The sequence below is a fragment of the Haliaeetus albicilla genome, chromosome 1 (genome assembly GCF_947461875.1).
Source record: "Haliaeetus albicilla chromosome 1, bHalAlb1.1, whole genome shotgun sequence".
Lineage (NCBI taxonomy): Eukaryota > Metazoa > Chordata > Aves > Accipitriformes > Accipitridae > Haliaeetus > Haliaeetus albicilla.
The window spans coordinates 66,199,550-66,219,605 of NC_091483.1; the positions used below are offsets into that span (position 1 = coordinate 66,199,550).

The following is a 20,056-nucleotide window of genomic DNA, read 5'->3' on the forward strand; positions in this document are numbered from 1 at the left end:
TGTACACAAAGAGAATGATAACTGGGCTTTCTGAAATGAATCATTATTCGTGTAGGAGTAAAAGAAATAGTAAAGAAGAATAAAAAGTTATCTGTAAAAAATTGAACTGGGAGAGCTGCCATAATGGACGCATCTTCTAAAGGTACGTCACAGTGGGCCTTTATAAATTAGAGGCGTTACGAAGCGGTCTTAAAATGCCCTTCCCCTTTTTCTTTAGGCACAACGGCCAAATCAGTCCTGATGTCACAGGGCAGAACCTCATTGGTTTCAGTGGAATTATAGGAATTCCCCCCAGAGCTGTTCAAAGTGCCTAAGTAATTTCTGTGCTCCTAGAATTTCACGTCCTACGGTACAATTTACCATCATTTGGTCCAACGCAGTGCTTTGTACTAAAAGGAAAGGGTTCGATACGCTACGGGCTCGTTCTTTCAGACCTGAGCTGCTGGCCGTGTTGGTGCTGGTGTTCGCAGGGCTGGCAAGCGATTCCAAAGAGTAGCCCGGGGCTTTGGGAGCGCTCCCAGCTCCCCAGCCCGCGCTATCCTGACGGCGGTGCTCGTGGGGCGCAGCCGGGATGGGAGCTCCCCTGCGCAAGGGCTCGCTGACGGTCTGCGTCCCGGGCAGCCCGCTGGCTAACAAACAGGTGCTGCGGGAACCACCTGTGTGCAGCCGCAGAGCAGAGCGGGGACTACGGGCCGTGCTCCTGCTGGGGGCTTTCCCCGCGGCTGCCCCCGCTCCCAGGTCGGCGCGGGGCGCGGGTGCCGGCTCAGCCCCGCGGAGTAGCAGGCGGGCGGCCGTCCCTCCGGCAGGGCGGGGAGCCGGGGCCGAGCCGCCCCCTCGCCCGGCGGGGAAGGGGTCGAGGTGGCGCCCCTGCCGGCGGGCGCCCCGGAGCCCCGCGCCGCGGCCCGCCCCGCGCCGCCGCGGGTGGCGGGGGAGGCGCCGCCGCCGAGGCGGAGCCCCGCTCCTCTCTCCGCTCCGCTCCGCTCCGCCGCGCCCGGCCCCGCTCCGCTCTGCCCCGCTCCGTTCCGCTTCGGCCCCGCTCCGGCTCCCGCGGCCCCGGCGCGGCGGTGCTGCCGCGCTCCCCCGCCGCGTCCCGCCTCGCCGCGGCTCCGGGCGCCTCCCGCCTCCCAGCATGAATGTGAGGAGGGTGGAGAGCATCTCGGCGCAGCTGGAGGAGGCCAGCTCCACAGGCGGTAGGACGCGAGCAGCGTGGGGGCGCGAGGTTTCTCTTCTTAGCTATTTTGGGGTCTCGCCCCCCACCTTCAAGCAGCAAGTCTTGCAACTTGGCGTGGGGCGGGGAGGGGGGGAGCTGCCCGCTCGCGTGGGGTAAACGCATCTGTGCTGTCTTGGGAAAATGCGTGTGTGTCTATGGGGACAGCAAGCAAGCGCTTAATGCCCGGGGTCGCGGGCTAAGAAACGTTCAAGGCTTTGCGAAGCCCGCCGTAAGATGCCTGCTGTGACCTAACTGGTACTTTTGCCTTCGCTGAAATGACCTGGGGGTGGGTACGAACCTCCCGGGCGAACCATGCACACCCTCTCTAGTTACCAGCTCCCAGGAGGTAATTTTGACCAGTCCCACTTACACCTCCCTGCTTTGGTCTCCTTTGTACCTTCCTGATGCCTAAGAAACAACTATTTGATGGAGACCAGCTGCTTCTGGTAAGCCAAAGGCTATCTGGTGCCTTTCTCTTTCTCTGTATTGCAAACTGCAGTTGCTCTTTCACCTGAGAAAGGTTACAAAATAACTTGCGTTTCAGGGAGGAGGAAAGCATGCTTTGCAGTCCTCTAGGGTGACTGTGACTCCTGGAGTCTTAGAGTTTTTTCCTAGCATGGGCAGGAAACAGAGTTATATAGAAATGAAGCTGCTTGGGTGCAAAGTGGGTAACATGATGTTGCTGAGGAAGGTGCCCAGTTCAAGGTGGCTGGTTAAGCAGAGGATGGCTGGACAGTCAATGAAAAACTTTGCAAAACAGCCAATCAAAAACAGGGGAAACTTGTTTTCTGAGAAAAGATGGAAAATTATTTCGTGTTTCCTGCTGTGTTGTGAGATTTCTCATAAACTCTGTGATGCCAGTGTAGAATAGCAGCCTAACCATCAAGTTGCTTGAAAGACACAGGGGAGTTCCACCCTTTGATTGATTTCTGATGCTTCAGAATAGTCTTTTGCTTGCTAGAAGAGGCTCACGGCCACATGTCCTCTGTTGGATTGTACTTGGGTTTTCTCTTTCCTTAATGTCCAACCTTTTCTCATGTGTTAGGGCTTGTAGTCCTTCAGACAGGATACTAGTCATTTGCTTTGGTGATAGGGAACTTTTGTAATTGACTATGCAATTAGTTTTAGGCTGTTGGCTCAATTGTTAATCCATCTTTGCATTTCTTAAAAGCTTCAGAAGAAAAATGCATACTTAGTCATTATGGTTGTCCAACAAGGGACTCGGCCACCGGAGTGATGTTGTAATGCTTCTCACTGTTTTCCAGATCCAACCCCTCCAAGTTTTAATTATGACTTTTCCCTCCACATACCACTGTCAGCCTTACAGCTCTAGTCTGTTAGAGACCTGAAAGTCACACTGTTTTTCCGTAACACATACACCATCAGTGACAAACACCAGGCAGGCTCTTAGCTACACCTGTGCAACCACCATGTAGGACTGTTCGGGCTAAACAAAACTAAGGTCATAATTTAGACACAGTGGATTTGCACAGGTGCTTTTGAGGAATAATTTTGTTTCTGGATCATTACTGTAGGTGTTGAAGCATAAAGAGAGTTTGCAGCTTAATGTTTTATCTATAGGTATAGTTAGCAGTAACAGAAAAGTGTCTATACGAAAACTGGGGAAATACAATCTGAATCCATGTTATACAAATAATACAAAATATCAAGATGATATTTTTACAGAAAATGTTTTCAGTTGAACTGTATATTAGATGTGTTTTCCATTTTGGCTCTTATGATATGCATGCCTTGTAGCTTTTAGAAATTAATGACAGCTTTAATTCGTTTTAAGTTTGTAATGGTGAGAAGTAGTAAGATACACTTTGCACTGTTGTAGAATAAAAATCAAAATCTAACTGAAACATGAGTTACTGTAGGAAAAACATTTCTCAAAAATAAGTTCTTATGCCAGAAACAGAACATGGAAAGATAAAAATGATAGCTAAAAGAAAATAACTCCTTTCTTTTGGAGATTGTCATATGTTAGATCACCTCTCAACTTGTATCTTGTCACTAGCTTGATGTGATGTGAAGCTAACAAGTGTCTAGCTTCAGTGCTCTGGGCTTCCTCCTTATGTGAGAGAGCACATGTATGTTCATCTTCCCCAGATTTTGGCCCTTTTTCATCTAAACTTCCCTTTCCACCCTTCTCTTCTCTAGCTCCTAAACTTTCAACTCATTTTCAGTGCCATCCACGTTTCTGAATGTACCTGTCTGTTGGTTACTTAACGAGGAAGCATTCGGTGGATTTGCTCTTATTATTTCTCCTCAAATAGAAACAATGCTTAAAACATTAGTTATTTTTAAATGGTAATGCCTGCAGTAGAGTTGTTACAGGGATTTGATGGTAGTGCATGATACTCAGAAAATGAAACCGACGGAAGTGTGACTGTTTCTCCATTTCATTTTTCCAAGTGAAATAAAGCCCAAGTAACACACAAGCAGCTTAAACTATGAAAATTATTACTGTCAAAGGAAACATTTTGTACCTTTTAACAAGTAATGACTCCTTTCAGCTGCTCTTCCTCTTACATTTACTCTATTGCAACTTGCAGGGCATCTTTTACATTCAAGTTAATGTCAGTTGGAGAACCACCGAGAGTCAAATCGAAGAAACAGAATGCTTCCTCTCTTAAATATTGAGCCATTGTAAGGATGAACTGTTTCATCCTTCTGCCCCATGAAACAAACAGTCTTTATCAATGTCTTATCTGTGAGGAAGTTGTATTTTTGCTACGGATAGCCAAAACTCATTTGCTACTGGGTAAAGGCATGAAGCGTCTTGGCAAAATGAGAAGAGCAGAGGGAGATTATCAGAAAAAGTTTGTGGGGGTAAGAATAAGTAACCACAGTGTGTCCTGTGGGTTCAATATCTAGGACAAACTTAAGCTGTTGGGAATACTGATATGAGTAAGACACTATCACAGCAACTGGTTGCTTTGCTTTAGGGTATAATGAATTCAGAATGGGGATTGTGCTGACCAGTATACTCTTCCTTATTCAAACAATAGATATATTTACAAAAGCCATGGAGTAATTTTGAAGTTTTGAAGATTTTCTCTGACTAGACAGGGCAGCTGCAAATTCTGCATGTCAGGAAAAAGGCTGTCATTTCTATGTCATGTGCAGAAGATGGACCAAATAGTACTGTTAAGAAGTGCTTATCCAACTTTAAGTTTACTTAGAGTTTGGTATTCTCTGCCATACCTCTGAGAGATCCTTGTGCAACAGTGTTCACTTTTGCTTTTAATGAACGGCTTGCTCTTGTAGCTTGAGGCATTCTTAGAAGACAAAGGAAGCAGTGCTAGGAGGACAAGAAACTACATATGGGAAAGCTGAAAATAGGAATTTAGGAAAAGGGATGCTAAGAAAAATTATGAAAGTGAGGAAAAAATGCACTGTAAAACAGTTGCAGGAAAAAAGAAGAGGTGGGAGGAGGGAAATGAGGAAGGAGCTTCTTATACACCTTGAGATACAATTGATACTAAATGAAAGTGTGTCCTATTGAGGGATACTGGAATCCTATTATGTATTGGTGGTATGTATTGGACCAATTCCTTTATAACCCAGTTGGGATTCATCTGACATGACGAAAAGCAGGCAGTGACTCCCCAGGTGATTTCCACCAATACCCATATCAGTGTGAAATCTTTGGTTTGTCTAGGAGCTCCACCCATAGGACATGCTGTCAAGAGTCAGTGTCACGTTTTACTAATGATCTGTTGTCCCTAAACACTCTTCATGTCTTCTTAGATATGAGAGACCTTCTGGCCATTTTGTCTTGCACACCTCTGTCCCAGTGGATCCTCAATCTCTGCCTTGAGCCTTCTGTAACAGAGATATGTTCTCCTTGAGGAGCTACAGTCAGCTAGAAATGCTGCTTCCAAATGCCACGTTTCTGTGAAAGCTGCAAATACATAAGGGAAGGGATAAATTAAATGGACTCGTGATCTAATAAAGGAGGTATCTTTATAATGTACACACAAATAGATGCAAATATTTTAAGTGTAAAATATACAACCTGCTCCTGCAGGATGGAGGAAATAATTGACATTTTGAGAGAACTGACTGCGGCATAAGCCTCTGTGTAAAACGTGATCTCTGCTTCCATCTCCAATTCCTGTATTCAGTGAGCATGTGAAGCAGTAATTATAAGCAAAATTCTAGTATACAGAGTCATATTTTAAATATGCCTTGGCTTTCCATTAATATCAATTTTATATCAATGTAAATATAAATATCAATTTGCACAAAATACAGCTTTCTTTTTCATTATTCTGTGTTTCAAGGTTGCTACCCATGCTTAGAGAGTTGATACATAAATAACTGAACATCTGGACAAGTTTCAAGTATATTGGGCTTAGAGAATTGACTCACTCTTTCCAGGTGTTTTTAGACATTATGAAATGTATAGAGGCAGATACGATATCTAGCAGTTAATGTAGCCATAAGAGAAGTAGCTAGTGTGTGTCATGGAAAGCTTTTACAGGGTATCAGATAAGCACTTAGGACTCATGCTTTGGGTTGGAGCTGAATATTTGATCCGTGCAGCATTCATCTGTAATCTATCCCATCTCAGCCACTCAGTTTGCCATTGTGATTTATTCGGAATCTTTGGCACTTGAAAAAGAAAGTATCTAAAAATACAACAAGGCCTGATTGCTTCACTATTTCATAGATATGCGTGTTCTTGCCAGGCTGTCGTACTATCCTTCCCCCCACAATTCTGCTTGTCCTCTCATTCTTTCAATAGACTGCATTCAAAATCTTGCTTGCCAAACCAACACTGGCCATTTATTGTCTCCTATTAGCAAAGGCCATTACTCCTACTTGAGATGAGAGAGAAAACATTGGCACAAGGTTGTGGACTGGTCCAGGAGGCAAATCATTTTTTCAGTAGTTATAGTCAATGTGATCTGAACCAAGTAGGATTCCCTTATTTGTTAGCACACACATTAATTAATAGGCTCGGGCCTATTCTGGGGTGTCAGGAGTACAGATATAAAAACCTTCTTTCTTTGGAGCACAGTGTGGCAGCACAGCTGGAGATAGTTAATAGCGAGGTTAATGGGCTAGTTTGTCTCCATAATGTTTGGCCTGAACTGTAATGTGTGGTTGTGTCAAAAGTAAATGGACAAAAGGTTTACATAGATGCTAGTTTTTTGATAGTAGTTGTACTTTCAGAATCCTGTTTTCTCTGGCAAGATCTTTGGTTGCCACTGCTTTGATGGCTAGGCAGAATTTGGCCCAAATTTCCCAAGGAGTACACCAGGTGGAATGTGGAAGAGAAGTGAAAATGTATGGAAAGTATATTTTTTTTGAGTCTATAGAACTATGGAAAGCATGGAATCCAATTATTTTGTGAGGTTCATTATTATTTTGTTTTTATATTACAGGAGTCTTGGGATCATATAGATCACAGTTTGGGTTTTTTCTCTTCATTTTCCATTCTCACACTTTACAAGAGAGATAATTTCTGTGTTATCACCTTCATGGATGCAGCAGCAGAGGAGGTTGGTCTCTAGACTTGCTGCTATGAATTTGGGAGGTCTGTAGACAACTGTGAACTGGCAGCAGTTTAAAATACGTGGTTGGATTGAAAGCATATTGAATCCATTCACCTCTAAGAATAAACCCAAACACAGAATAAAAGCTGTAGATCTGAACACATACTGTGTTTTATTCCTGGCAGCCTAGCAGAGACTTAATATGATATTAAAAGGAGCTTTCTGTCAAAGGTCTGAAAGTAGTGTTGCTCTGATATTCTTTTTCACCTATGAAACAGATTTTTTTAGAGGTACAGTTTATAGTTGTGATCCTCTGTTGTATGTTTATAATTTATGCTGCAGTGACACAAACAGTGGTATGAAAGTCATAGATGCTTACGTGTCCAGTGGAGGAACAAACTACAGATGGAAGGCATGATAATAGGGAATTTTTAAATATAAACATTTTGCCCTGATGAGAACAATGATTCATGTTTAAATGTTTGGATTTTATTATAGGAGCAAATATCTGTATTCATATGCCAGATATTTTCACCAAATAAAGCGTAAGCCCAGTAAGAAAGGGTTAGCTATTTTAATGATAGGAAAAAAGATCAATTTTACTGATACATTGTCTTGTTCTCACAATTTTCAGTTATCTTTCCAGCAGAGAAAATTTTTATGACTATCAATATAGTCATTAGGCTTTAGTATAACAAATCTTTTTCTTATTTTTGAATCAAAGTTTACTTTTGTTAATAATCCAGAAGAAACATGTAGGATTTGTTAGAAAGGCAAGCAGTAGCCGTAAAACGTGATGATGGGTCTGATTCTTCACAGGGCAGATTTTTTTTTATTCCTTGCCCAAAGTGGGAACAACGAGAACAGCACTTCTTCACAGTGAGTCGTTTGACTATCATGACTATTCCTATAAACACTTTGATACCTATGGGAATAATTGCAATGAATAAGGATTTGGGCCCTACTATTTGTGAAAATCAGGAGAATGCTAAACCTGGAACTGAAACACAGATCAAGTTTATGTGATTCCATGTAAAGGAAGAAAACCACTGTGCTGGAAATACTTAGCAGTAATTAAAAGGTATTTTGGTAAGAAATTCTGCTTTCTGTACACTCTCACACAAATGTTTCTGGTAATCTGTACCAATTTATTTCCAAATCTTTGAACAGTTTTATTAAATAGAGGAGAAACAACATGATTCAGATGAAATCATTGAGTCACTGCAGACATGGAGTCTGTGATATTGACAAATATTCCTGTTTGTGTATAGAAAGAAAAATATTGATTTTTTAAAAATGTATTTTGTTGATTGTGCTCCAAAACAGTCCTTAATTACTTATGAGTTGCTGTATATATTCTGTTATTTGCTTGTATTTGCTTTGTGTTTTAATTTAAGGTAACACTATCTAAACAAAGAAATTACGTTGTATTCTACATCACAAGTATTTATCAATAGAGTGTGGTTTACTTAGTGTTGAAGAACCCATGAAAAAATTTACAAAATTTACATAATTCTCACTTTTAAAATTAAATATAGTTACTTGACTTAGAACTTTTAATGACATTACAGCATACGTTATAATAAAAACATATCGAAAGACAACATTGTGCCAAACAAAAGATAAACATAATATGATGAAAGGAACTATTCTAAATGGAGAATGTCCTAAATGCATGCAGTAAGTTGGAATGCGGGCAAAACCAGGTTTGGGGTTTTTTTAATTTTAACATACTTACCTGATGCAATTTGAAATGATGATCTGAAAGTCACACTCTATATAACATGCTAGATACAAGCATTATAGCAACTGAACATGGAGATCTGGAATTTTGTAGTATGTAGACTTACCTATGTACATGCTAAGTACCACAAATTAACAATCTATGATCCCATTTTCAAAATACCTGAACCAGTACTACTGTAATGCTTTTTTGCATGAATGTTGCTGCTCATAGCTTCAAAGAACACCCTAGCAAGGACTGACCTTTTTTTGAGACAGTTTGTTTCAGAGCGTGCCAAAGCGCGTGGTACCAACCACTCCTGGGTGTTTTGCAGCAGTAGGTGCCCCTTCTCTGCCCAGGTGCTGAGATGGGCCAGGGAACCCCCCCCCCAGTTAGCACCAGTGCTGGGAGGGACACGCTGTGTACGTGCATGCGGTTTCCCAGTGCGGATAGGTGTTGGGAGAATGAAAAGTAGGCTGTGGGATTGCAATCCCTGCCTGAGCAGTTAAAAGAAAGGAGAGGGAAAAGGTCAAGAAATGCCTTCCTGTGTGTATGGCTTCAGCAGTACTGGAGTAAGCAGACTCTGGGATCTGCTGTTCTGTTTACTTTAGCTGGAGATAAATGAATCCTGTTTATCTTAAAACAAGCAGGAGAAAAATCCTTAAAAAATACTCTTTTGAAGCAATATGAAAGATGTATATCAAGAAGATCCAGCCATAGAATCATGTTTTGCTTCATTGCATGCTGGTAACAGTATGATAGGTGTTTCCTCAGATCACCATTGGTCTTGAGTTTTGACAATGTAGCTGGTTTTAACCAGGTGATACCCAGATGTCCTTAATCATTCTGACTACTGACTTCTATTCCACTGCTTAGTTAGTGAATGGTACCCTGCAAATCTATTGATTCACTCTTTCTCTTCTATGTATCCTTTTCCATGTTGATTTATGAACATTTGAGGTTATTTTGTTGTGTTTTGAGGTGCAACATTAAAAAATGTATCACATGTTGTAAGCTATCCAGAGAGAAAGATAAATCTAGACTGTTTCTCCAGAGCATTGTGTGCTGGCAGCATCCACCTGCTGGTAACTGAAACAAGTACAAATAAAGTTCATTGTTATTTTTAAAAAGATGCTGTAGTTGAATACATACGCACACTGACTCTTAGGTGCTGCCCTGATCTCTGCACAGCCAGGGTCTGCAGTCTACCAAATCTAAGATGCCTAAGAGAAAATATAATAAAACAAAGCAGATATACCTGCAAGTTGAGAATGTGCAGTATGATTAAGATACAGAGAATTTCATGCTATTGTTTCAGTAACTAGGTCTACTTTATATACTATGTCATTCTTCAGTCTTTGTGTTGGTGATGAGGTAGGGTTTTCCTCTTTTGCTTTTTGAAATATGCCACATTGTGCAATCATCTTCCCAGCCTACTGTCCAGAATTGGGAAAATGAGAGAACTACCTCTGTGGCTGGGACCTATCAACCCGCTTAATTGTTTGCTTCAAAGTCATTGCTTTCAGTCTCTCTCTCTCTGGGACTACGCATTTGTTTCCCTACTTGGGAAACAGGAGAAAGAGGAGGTCAAATAGCAGGATGGGTTTGGTAAATAGGTGATAGGCTTTGCCCTTTCTGCCTTCCATTACATGGTGGTGAAGATCCTCTTTGCAGGAGGAGGTTGAAACCTCCAACTTTTTCAAGCAGTGGCTCCCCTCTTCTGCCTCTACTTGGCACTTGGAAGGCGCACGTGAACCCCTCACTAAATGAGCACTTTCTCACCTTTGTTGTGTAATCTTTTACCTCAAAGCAATGTTGTTCTGAGGTTATGCACTTCTTTCTAGGTCGGTTGATTGTCAGTGAAAGGAGAGGCAAGTGTGTGATGCTTCCAGTGGAACTGGTGGGTCCCTAATTCATGTTTTATAAAACTGAATTCCAGTAGCCTGGAGGAAAAATAGTATGTTGAGGATAAGGTGAGAAGGGAACAGACATGGCTAAGGGTATACAGTGACACAGCTATTTCCATGGCACACCTGCTGTTGAGTTTCCCCCTAGTACTTTAAATCTTTATTAAATATATGAGCTAGCAGGACTTAAAATTACACAGATTCATACTTGAATACCTTGCTTAATTACTTAGCCTGCAGGGTTGTACAGCATTTAGACATTATTTAGACTCATAAAAATCTTTGCTTCAGTTGCACCTTTTGTTTGCATTCAGCTAATTTTCTGATACTAGAATAAAGCAATCCTATATTTCAATGTAGACTTACAAAGATCACTTCTTATTTCTAAAGTATTTGAGTCATCCCAGACTTCTTGAGAATCAGTAACTTTTTTCCTTCCTGAAGATATCGGGGGTGTTCAGCTAAAACCCCATGTTGTATTAAAAAAAACCCAAACAACTCTGCTCGCAGTTTAACTGTATGTTTTACTTCACCAGGGTTCAAAAACAACTGCCTATACTTAGAAATGCAAAAGCAGGAACATTTTGACCTGTTCAAAATGGAACGTAAAGCTATCTGAAAGGTGTCAGTAAATTTCTAACATCTTATTAAGCAGTGTTTTATCAACAGTCACTTTAATCAACAGCACTTTAAATTACTACTAGACTGACAATCTGTTAGGACATTTTCAATTAAAGAATTCAGAAGAAAGTAGGCTTTTTTTGTACGTGTTTTTCCTTTCAAGAACCCAAAACATTAATGGTGTGTTTTCACATATGCTGCATCACAACGAATATGTAAAGAAATGCTGTCAGTTAAGAGACTTAATTCCTCATTGAAAAGAAACAAGAAAAAGTTGATGGCATTATCAAACCACTATTTGGTAACTGGCAACTTACAATGCTGATGGTGTAGATATTATACTGTCCATTTTGCAGGTGTAGTGTTAGAACAGATATGTATTCAATAGTAAACACACTTAATTAGATAAACTGATAACGGTTTCTTGTTGCAGTAACACTAAAACAAATAATGGTTTGTGTTCCAAGAAGAGTGCATATTGATTAAATGCACCTTGCACTGAAGTAATTAATATAGATCTTCTTGATCCATCAGTGCCTGTTTCATTATGATTGGAAGGCTTGATCTTAGAACAGTTGCAATATAGTGCAGCATTTACAAGTGAGAATCATCCTGTTATACTTAAGAAATATATTTGGTCATAAGTGTTTGAACAGTTGTCTTTAGTCCTTCAGATTCTGAAATGTCTTAGAGAGAAAGGAGGAAATAAAGCTTTTCTCTCTTCTTGCATCATCCGTAATTTCGTGAACCAAAAATATAGGCTATGGCTTTAGAGGGTACCCAATTACATTGACAATACACCTTGTAATGCTAATGTAATCTTGTAATGCTAATATAATGTGAAAGAATATAAGAAACAAAAAGAGATATTGAAAGAGGGCCTGTTTCCCTGCTCAGAATACTGGAGAGTATTTCCAATTCAAACCACCAAACTCGCAATTTTCTCTTTTTAGGAGTCAGTTAATTATTTGCTTTCTGGGAAACAAAACTTCTTCAAGGAATGCTGAGATTTTTGTGTAATATCATGACCTGAGAAACTTGTATTTTAAGAAAAAAAAATCCCACCACCACGACAAAGTTGTGGATTTTCTGGCTGAGGATAAAATAAAAAGGCATATACTCAGTCAAGTTTCTAGGTTTATATTTGTCTCTGAATGCTAGGCAGACAGTGACTAACCAGGCTGATTACATACAGCTGTATGTAATCCATACAGCCTACTCAGGGCAGAAGGCTGATGCAAAATCCAACTCAATTTCTGTTACATTGGATTTCATTTGTACTTTTCAGATAAAAGCAATAAAAAACTTGGAATCACAGACAAATAGTTTGAAAGAGCAGGATTAAATATTTATATGGTAGTTCAGACAGCTTTTTGTCTAATGTACTTAAAAAGTACTGGGTGCTTCATAACATCACTAGGTAATCTACTTCAGAATTTATCTTTCCTGGTACAAACTTTTTCCTAGTTCTAAAGTAAATCTTCTTACATTTAAAACCTGGTATGCAAAATGGATGAAATACATGTCCTATTCAGTACTGTAAAATCTTGGCTAAAAACATTATTTGGCATATCTTACAGACTTTTGTCTTGTTTATACTTTCTGCCTCACACGAAGAGAGATTCCAGCTTGCCCCTGTTGATGGTAATTCTTCCGATCCTAGAAGAGCTCTGTAGGAGTTATTGCTTCCACGGAGGTGTGATCAGCAGCTCCCAGTTCCTGTTGGGTCTGAGGAGCAATCACTGTAGAGTAAGTTACATCCTTGCAGTGCAGCAAATCTTCTACCTTTGTATGAAGCAGCTCTCAAGAATTTGGGATGAGGTAGGAGTCATTGTCTTACAAGCAATAACAACCATCAACTTTACCTCATTTCTATGGAAAAACTGCAGGGATCCTCAAGGGCTTCCAGAACTTGCCTCTTTTATGATCTGAACTGTTACTCCAAATAAATAAAATAGATAAATACAGCTTCAACTTGCACAGCTTTCCAGCTATTGGATCTGGATCTTCAGAAAGGAAACTTTGTCAGTGACCTTTTTATGAACTCTATCTTTTCTAAGGATATTTTAGCTCTTGAACATTTGATATGTAGCATGAACATCTTAGTGCTCTCTTCCATAAATAAAAACTGAAGACAGTTACTTTAAACAATTTTTTAACATGAAAAGTCAATGTCACAGGCAATAGCGAAGCTTTTGAAGTTTCAAACACTTCTTATTCAGATTATTTTTATCAGTGCTGTACCATCTTACAGTTGAAAAGATGTGCCTCTGCTTTATATGAGTGTATTTACCAAATGCTGCTATTATGATAAAATAGGGTGTGCTCATTCCTCTCTCATTTTTCAAGGCTGATGTATCTAGGGGGCTTTAATCAAGAAAGATTTCATATATTTTAACTTTTATACCAGCTTAAGCCTTTCTAGTTGTAATTTTTGGTGTATGTACTCCAAAGATATTTAACTTTTGTCCAGTGCCTGATTAAAACCACCATTAGAATGGCACTTGCATACAAATGACCATAGAGGTTTTATTATCTATCTTTTCCAAATTCATAGAATCATAGAATGGTTTGGATTGGAAGGGACTTTAAAGATCATCTAGTTTCAGTGCCCCTACCATGGGCAGGGGCACCTTCCGCCAGACCAGGTTGCTCAAAGCCCCATCCAACCTGGCCTTGAACACTGCCAGGGATGGGGCATCCACAGCCTCTCTGGGCAACCTGTGCCAGTGCCTCACCACCCTCACAGTGAAGAACTTCTTCCTTACATCTAATCTAAATCTACCCTCTTTCAGTTTAAAGCCATTATTCCTTGTCCTATCACTACATGCCCTTGTAAAAAGTCCCTCCCCAGCTTTCCTGCAGGCCCCCTTTAGGTACTGGAAGGCTGCTGTAAGGTCTCCCCAGAGCCTTCTCTTCTCCAGGCTGAACAAACCCAACTCTCAGCCTGTCTTCATAGGGGAGGTGCTCCAGCCCCCCGATATCTTCGTGGCCCTCCTCTGGACTCACTCCAACAGGTCCATGTCCTTCTTATGTTGGGGGCCCCAGAGCTGAATGCAGTACTGCAGGTGGGGTCTTGTGAGAGTTGAGTAGAGGGGAACAATCACCTCCCTCGACCTGCTGGTCACACTTCTTTTGGTGCAGCCCAGGACACAGTTGCCTTTGTGGGCTGCAAATGCACATTGCCATTTCATTCATCATGCAAATTCATTTTTATAGTTTGATAGTTTAGGCGTATGATTCTTTAAGCTTGTAGTTCCAGGAGAGTTCTGTGATAGCTTGTCTGTGGGTGGATGTTAATAAATTAAACTGTGTGTTTGAATTCAGTGGTGAGAAGTGGTAAAGCTATTTTAATGAACCCAGGCAGAGGATTTTATCAGGCAGTTCTCGAGAGGCACAGAGCTGGCGCTCTGACTTTATACCATTCATTTATTAAGCTATTAAGCCAGTAATCATGTATCTTTGACAGTACTGTGAGGAGGAGAACTATATTCTTCTTGGATGGTAGGTTCACAATGCTTTTTAATCAGAATTCTCACCATCTTAAAATAAAATTACTGGACACTTTCTGAATTCTTGAAGAATAATTCGTAAGTGATGGAGAAATGAAATTGAGAAGTCTTCGTAGGAAGATCATGGCTTTCTCAGTCTAGGCATTTGGGCTATGCCTAAAGTTGGGAAATAGTAGCTCAAACTTGCAGTGTGAAATGGGGTTGTGGAGTAATAATGAATAAGAATTTTTACAGGGTTTTACTTCAGACTAGCTCTAGTCTAGTTCGATTGACTAAATGCCTGCTAATAGTTGGAGTGCATTAAGTGAGCTTTTGGAGCACATCTTCCCACTTAATTTAATCGAAAAAAAATCTAATTTGTGCATTCCAAGTGCATTCTGTGACGTGAACTAAAACATGGTAACTGGGGACTATTAGGTGACTTCTTCTGAAAGCACATTCCTGATCTGAATGGAAATGCTAGTATGTCCACATCAGACAGCACTGTGGGAGCTTTCCCATTCTCCAGGGTCCCAGAAATTGGGTGAGTTTGTTGAATTTACAGTTTCATCTCTTTTGCAGAATTCAAATCTGATCCTTCCTAGTTCAGGGAATTTATGGAGGCACGCTTAGGGACCGTCCTAATATTTTAGGGATGTTTCTTAACAATTAGGCCTATGTAGTTTAGGATTTACTATATTAATATCACCAACATTGTGTTTTGATAAAGCCAAATTTTCTGTCAGAGATTTTCCTAACATCTAATCACCATCACCAAGCATCAGCATCATTGAGCAGAAGCTGTTCCTCACTATTTGATAGCTGCTATCACTTGCCTGATTGACAATTTGCAATTAATTCTCATTGTGTGTATTCAGGCTTCTGGTTTAATTGTGACTGTGGAATGACACATGTACAGAACATAGTGCAGAACTCCCATCAGCTAAATGCCTTTTTGAATAGGAAAATGTATATCTGTCTCAAAAATAAACATCACAGGTTTTAAAAGTAGAATACATGCGTGCTAGAATTTCAGTGCTGGACTTGGTAAATACACCATCTTAGATTGGCTGTATCACAGACTGCGTTCTGCAGCATACTGCAGACACACCCTGGTAACCTTTTTGTAATTTCTGTTTCAGGATGCGATTACTTGTCCAGAGACAATATACAAAGTCAGTAAAAACCCAGAGAGAAAATTAAGTCACTAGCACTGCAAAGAGTATAAATCTGTGTGAAAATTGACTAATTTTATAAATTACTTTAGTTTGTTATGGCACTAGAATTGGAACTTTTAAAATACTGTGCCAAAGCACAGCTTGCTGGATATTTCAAGAATGTTTGTAAGTACACTTAGAGTTTGACCATAGCAATTGGGCAGGGTTTTCCTTGCACACCGTGACTATGAAGTCTAATATTACCTCTGCTTGCTATAGAAATGGCCACGAAGCCAAATTAACTTATTTCATCTTTGTCATATTTTCAAGCTCAAAAACTACACCTTGCAATGTCTTTCTATGTTAAAGAATCAAATTTATGTTCAGAGTGATTATACTTCTTTTAAACATTGCTAAATTGCTTCTAAATCCAATTATTTCAGAGATGACACAGCTACCAGATTTATTCTTAGCTCATGTAAGTACCACCTCAGCCTACTATGAAAAATGTTTTAAAATCTTGAATACATGAAGACTTCATTCCTTGTCTCCCACTTTCAGTGAACTTAAAAAAAAAACCACGCAGGTTTGCTTCTCCCAGAAGCGTATAAGCAGAAAGCTCTTCTGTTATGGCAGCTAAAAATGGAAATTCTTAATGGTATTTTCTTGAAGCTTGAAAGTGACTGAAAGTTTCTACTCAGCAGTGGTGAGGCCACACCTGGAGGGAGTACTGTGTCAGTTCTGGGCTCCCCAGTACAAAGGAGGCATGGACATACTAGAGAGAGTCCAGCGAAGGTCCATGAAGATAACGAATGGACTGGAGCATCTCTCCTATGAGGAAAGGCTGAGAGAGCTGGGACTGTTTGGCCTGGCGATGAGAAGGCTCAGGGGGGATCTCATCAATGTACATCAATACCTGAAGGGACAGTGCTTAGAGGACAGAGCCAGGCTCTTTTCAGTGGTACCCAGTGACAGGACCAGAGGCAATGGGCACAAACTGAAACATGGGCGGTTCCTTCCGAACATCAGGAAACACCTTCTTAGTGTGAGGGTGACCAAGCACTGGCACAGGTTACCCAGGGAGGTTGTGCAATCTCCCTCCTTGGAGATATTAAAAAGCCACCTTGACATGGTCCTGGGCAACCTGCTGTAGGTAGCCCTGCTTAAACAGGGGGGGTTGGACCAGATGACCTCTGGAGGTCCCTCCTACCTCAGCCCTTCTGTGATGCTGTGACTGTAGTACATTAATTGTAATTAAATTTCTAGGGATACTTATGGGTTTGTGGCCCCCCAAATATTGCATTTTTCATCTTTGTTTACATTTCTATGCATAGTTTTGTATTTAGAAGTTATTCCAGGGATGGTCCTCACTGAGGAGAAAACTGGATGAATATTTTTAAGCAAATGGCAGGGAAGACTGTAGTTACATATTAAATTGGAAGAGTGTTTCTGCAGTGTAAGGTACACTATGTAACTAATAGTTCATGGACTGGAAATGAATTATATTGCGTGTTCAGTGTTAAGTAACTCAGTTCTCAATTAGAGCAATGCATAGACAAACAAAAAAGAACAGCTTAATAGGTACTCAAAGATGAAGGCAGTCAAGCGTTACATATTATTGCCACGATCTATCTGAAACTAAATTTGAGAATAAACTCTTGTGTGAGAATAATTTCCTTATCTGTTAGGACTGTTGTTAGTTTTGTATATAGAACCCTTGTAGAATGGCACCTGTCCTTTTTGCCATTTCTGTAGAGCTCTTGATCTGTCTGTTCAACCTTGTTGGTCTCCTGTTTTTGTGAAGAGCCTTCAGTGCCCTAGGAGAGCATCAATAGCTGGAGATTTGAGCCACAGTGTGGAAATGTTGGACCTGTATGCATATGCATGTATAGTGTGCAAGAAAATGAAATTATTTTTGTTTCCTGTTTCACTGTGTCTGTGTGTATGGTACTTACTTGATTGTGTTGTACATCTATAGTATTTCTAAATGAACTAAGTCAAGTGGGGTAAAATAAACATATCTGTTCATACTGGGTTTTACAGAAGTTTTCAAAACCTAAGTCTGGGATACTCACTAAGCTGTTGTCTTTTCCCAGGGAAAACGTAAACCAGATTAGGGGTTCTGGAGCTCTTTCACATTTTTCAATTTTAAGTGATTTTGCAAGTTTCTTAATGTGTTATCTAGAGGCTGCTGCTGTGGGCTATAGTACGTAATGACCCACTTAAGAAATGCAGTCAGAACAGAGGCTTTAAGATTGTGTATTAACTTGCATAGAGAAGATGTCTCCAGTCAAGTCAAAGACTTTTGCAGTTAACAGTTGAACACAGGGAGCTGTACAGCTGAGCTCAGGTCAATATTAGTCTATTTTTTAAAGGAAAATATTTGGTGATTGTATCATAATATAAGCCAGAACTATTACTTTAGATTTATGGTAGTACATTTTTCTCTTCATCTTTATTTGAAAATATGGGAAATTTTCACCTAATCTGAAGTTCTGTCTCTCGTAGGGCTTTATTTAAACCTAGGTGGGATACTGATATCACAATTATGGTTTTGTTCCTTTTTCTTTTTTCATACTGATGAAAAAGGGAACCTTTAGTTTTTAAATTTTCTTACTAAAAACTACTGTGTTAATAAAAAACACATTCAAATATTTGAGGCAAGAGCATGAGCTGAAATACTTGTACTTTTCAGAACTCTCTTTTCTTGTAAAGAACAGTATTGCATAGAGGCTTGTTCATTCTTAAAACATAGTATCAACTTAACCTTGTTTGCAAGCATTTGTTACATGGCTAAAAATTAGGGGAAAAAGCCCCAACCCACAAAAAACCCAACCTCTTAAATCTTTCCAAAGAGTTTAAATTTCAAATTTTGATTATCAGTTTATATTTTGTGTTGAAAGCACACATTAGAAAATTATCCATTAGGTTTTACAAAGTCATGGGAGTTTAAAAAGAGTTTAGTACTCTGAGATCGTACTGATGGGCACATTCCTATACTAAAGACTTCAGTGGGACATTTGGTCAAAGAATCTTTCCGTGCTGAAAAAATGTTCTGTTAGAACTTGTCAATACTATACCAGTTATTTTAGTAGAGAGGAGATATACATTCAGTCACTTCAATTAGCAGTTTGCATATTAAAAAAATTCATATTTTTCAAAGTGCAAATAGGAACAAGATCCTTAATTTTCAAAAATGAAAATTAGGATTTCCATTTAATAAAACATGGCTACAGCTGTGCTTCACATAAACCACCAAATATTATAAGAATTAAAACCACAGAAAAGAGTTTCAGGAAGTATTGCAACTACTATGCTAAGCTTTTTAGTACATGCCACCTACCTGTACTAGACCTGCTAAAGTAAATTGAGAACCGTAAGTATCCATTTTTTTTTGTAGGTATGAACAATGCTCAGAATGCTTCAACTTTTTCACTGATTTCTTATTTTGATCGTGAGAGCTGTATAGCTATATTATGAATGTTCATACCCTTCCACACTAGTAAAGGAAATTGGCATTTACTGGCCAAACCTCCCAAGGACAGCAGACTATCAGAAAAATAGCTTCTCCCCAAGCTGACAAGCCCCAGCTTGTTGGAACATGCTGTATTTGCAACAGAGAGCTCTGTGGTGCTGCTTGGTGAAGTCCCAAGCAATGTATGGCCAGGGATGGAGGAAGTGATGTTAGGATATTGTGGGGAGTAATACAATTGCCTGGGACAGGTGTCATATTCAAACTCATGAAGTCACAACTGCATAGAACAGTGTACATGGAATTAGAGAGACCCAAGTTATGTATAATTATTTGTTTCTGAAAATCCTACTGACTGACACATCTCAAAGTGAAGATGTGGACCTTTGGAAGACCTTTGCTATTAACACTTTTATTTGAAGATGTAGAGTCATCCACAGAAGACATAAGCCGTAAAATCTGTCTGAATTTATGCTTGAAAATAGTCAGGAATTAAAGGTATTTTTGATCAGGAGAGAGCCTGCACCCTTGCTCAGCTCCTTCAAGCTTCAAGACACGATCATCACTACTGAATATGGAAATCCTTTCTCCAGACTGCAAGAAAAAGAACTTTCAGAAAAGTCTGGTACATTAGTTTTCTACCTTTTACCAAATTAATGTAGAGCCTGTTCAAGACCATGGTTTCTGCATTCATTAAATAAGATGACTGTTAATACTAGCTTGGGGCAATCTGGGGATACACAAAACCTTAATTAAAGCTAGTGCTAAGTGTTGTATGTGGGCATCACCTTTAGGAAATAAAACCACTTAAATGCAGTTATAAAACTCCAGAAGTAGTGAACTGACAGTGGTTTTGAGCAGAGAACTATTGAAGTAATTTATTCTTTCCATATTGTTTCTTCTGTCTTGCAAACAAGTCTAGTTTTTCAGGTTGGGACATAATTTGTACTGAAAGTTGATAGCAT

The 20,056-nt window shown here is 39.9% G+C and overlaps 1 protein-coding gene across 3 annotated transcripts in view; it reads left to right on the forward strand.

Annotated features, from left to right (window-relative positions):
• The first annotated feature begins 1,016 nt into the window (after window positions 1-1,016).
• The window catches only part of KCNIP4 (potassium voltage-gated channel interacting protein 4), a 460,075-nt gene continuing 441,035 nt past the window's right edge, over window positions 1,017-20,056 (forward strand). Inside the window, exon 1 of one of the 3 annotated variants that reach the window (XM_069792719.1) lies at window positions 1,017-1,190. In XM_069792719.1, the coding sequence (XP_069648820.1) occupies window positions 1,130-1,190 (61 nt within the window). In that variant the 5' untranslated portion in view covers window positions 1,017-1,129. Of the gene's footprint in view, window positions 1,191-1,632; window positions 1,657-20,056 lie in introns of those variants that run through there. The other 2 variants (XM_069792668.1, XM_069792748.1) reach the window with 2 other exon arrangements.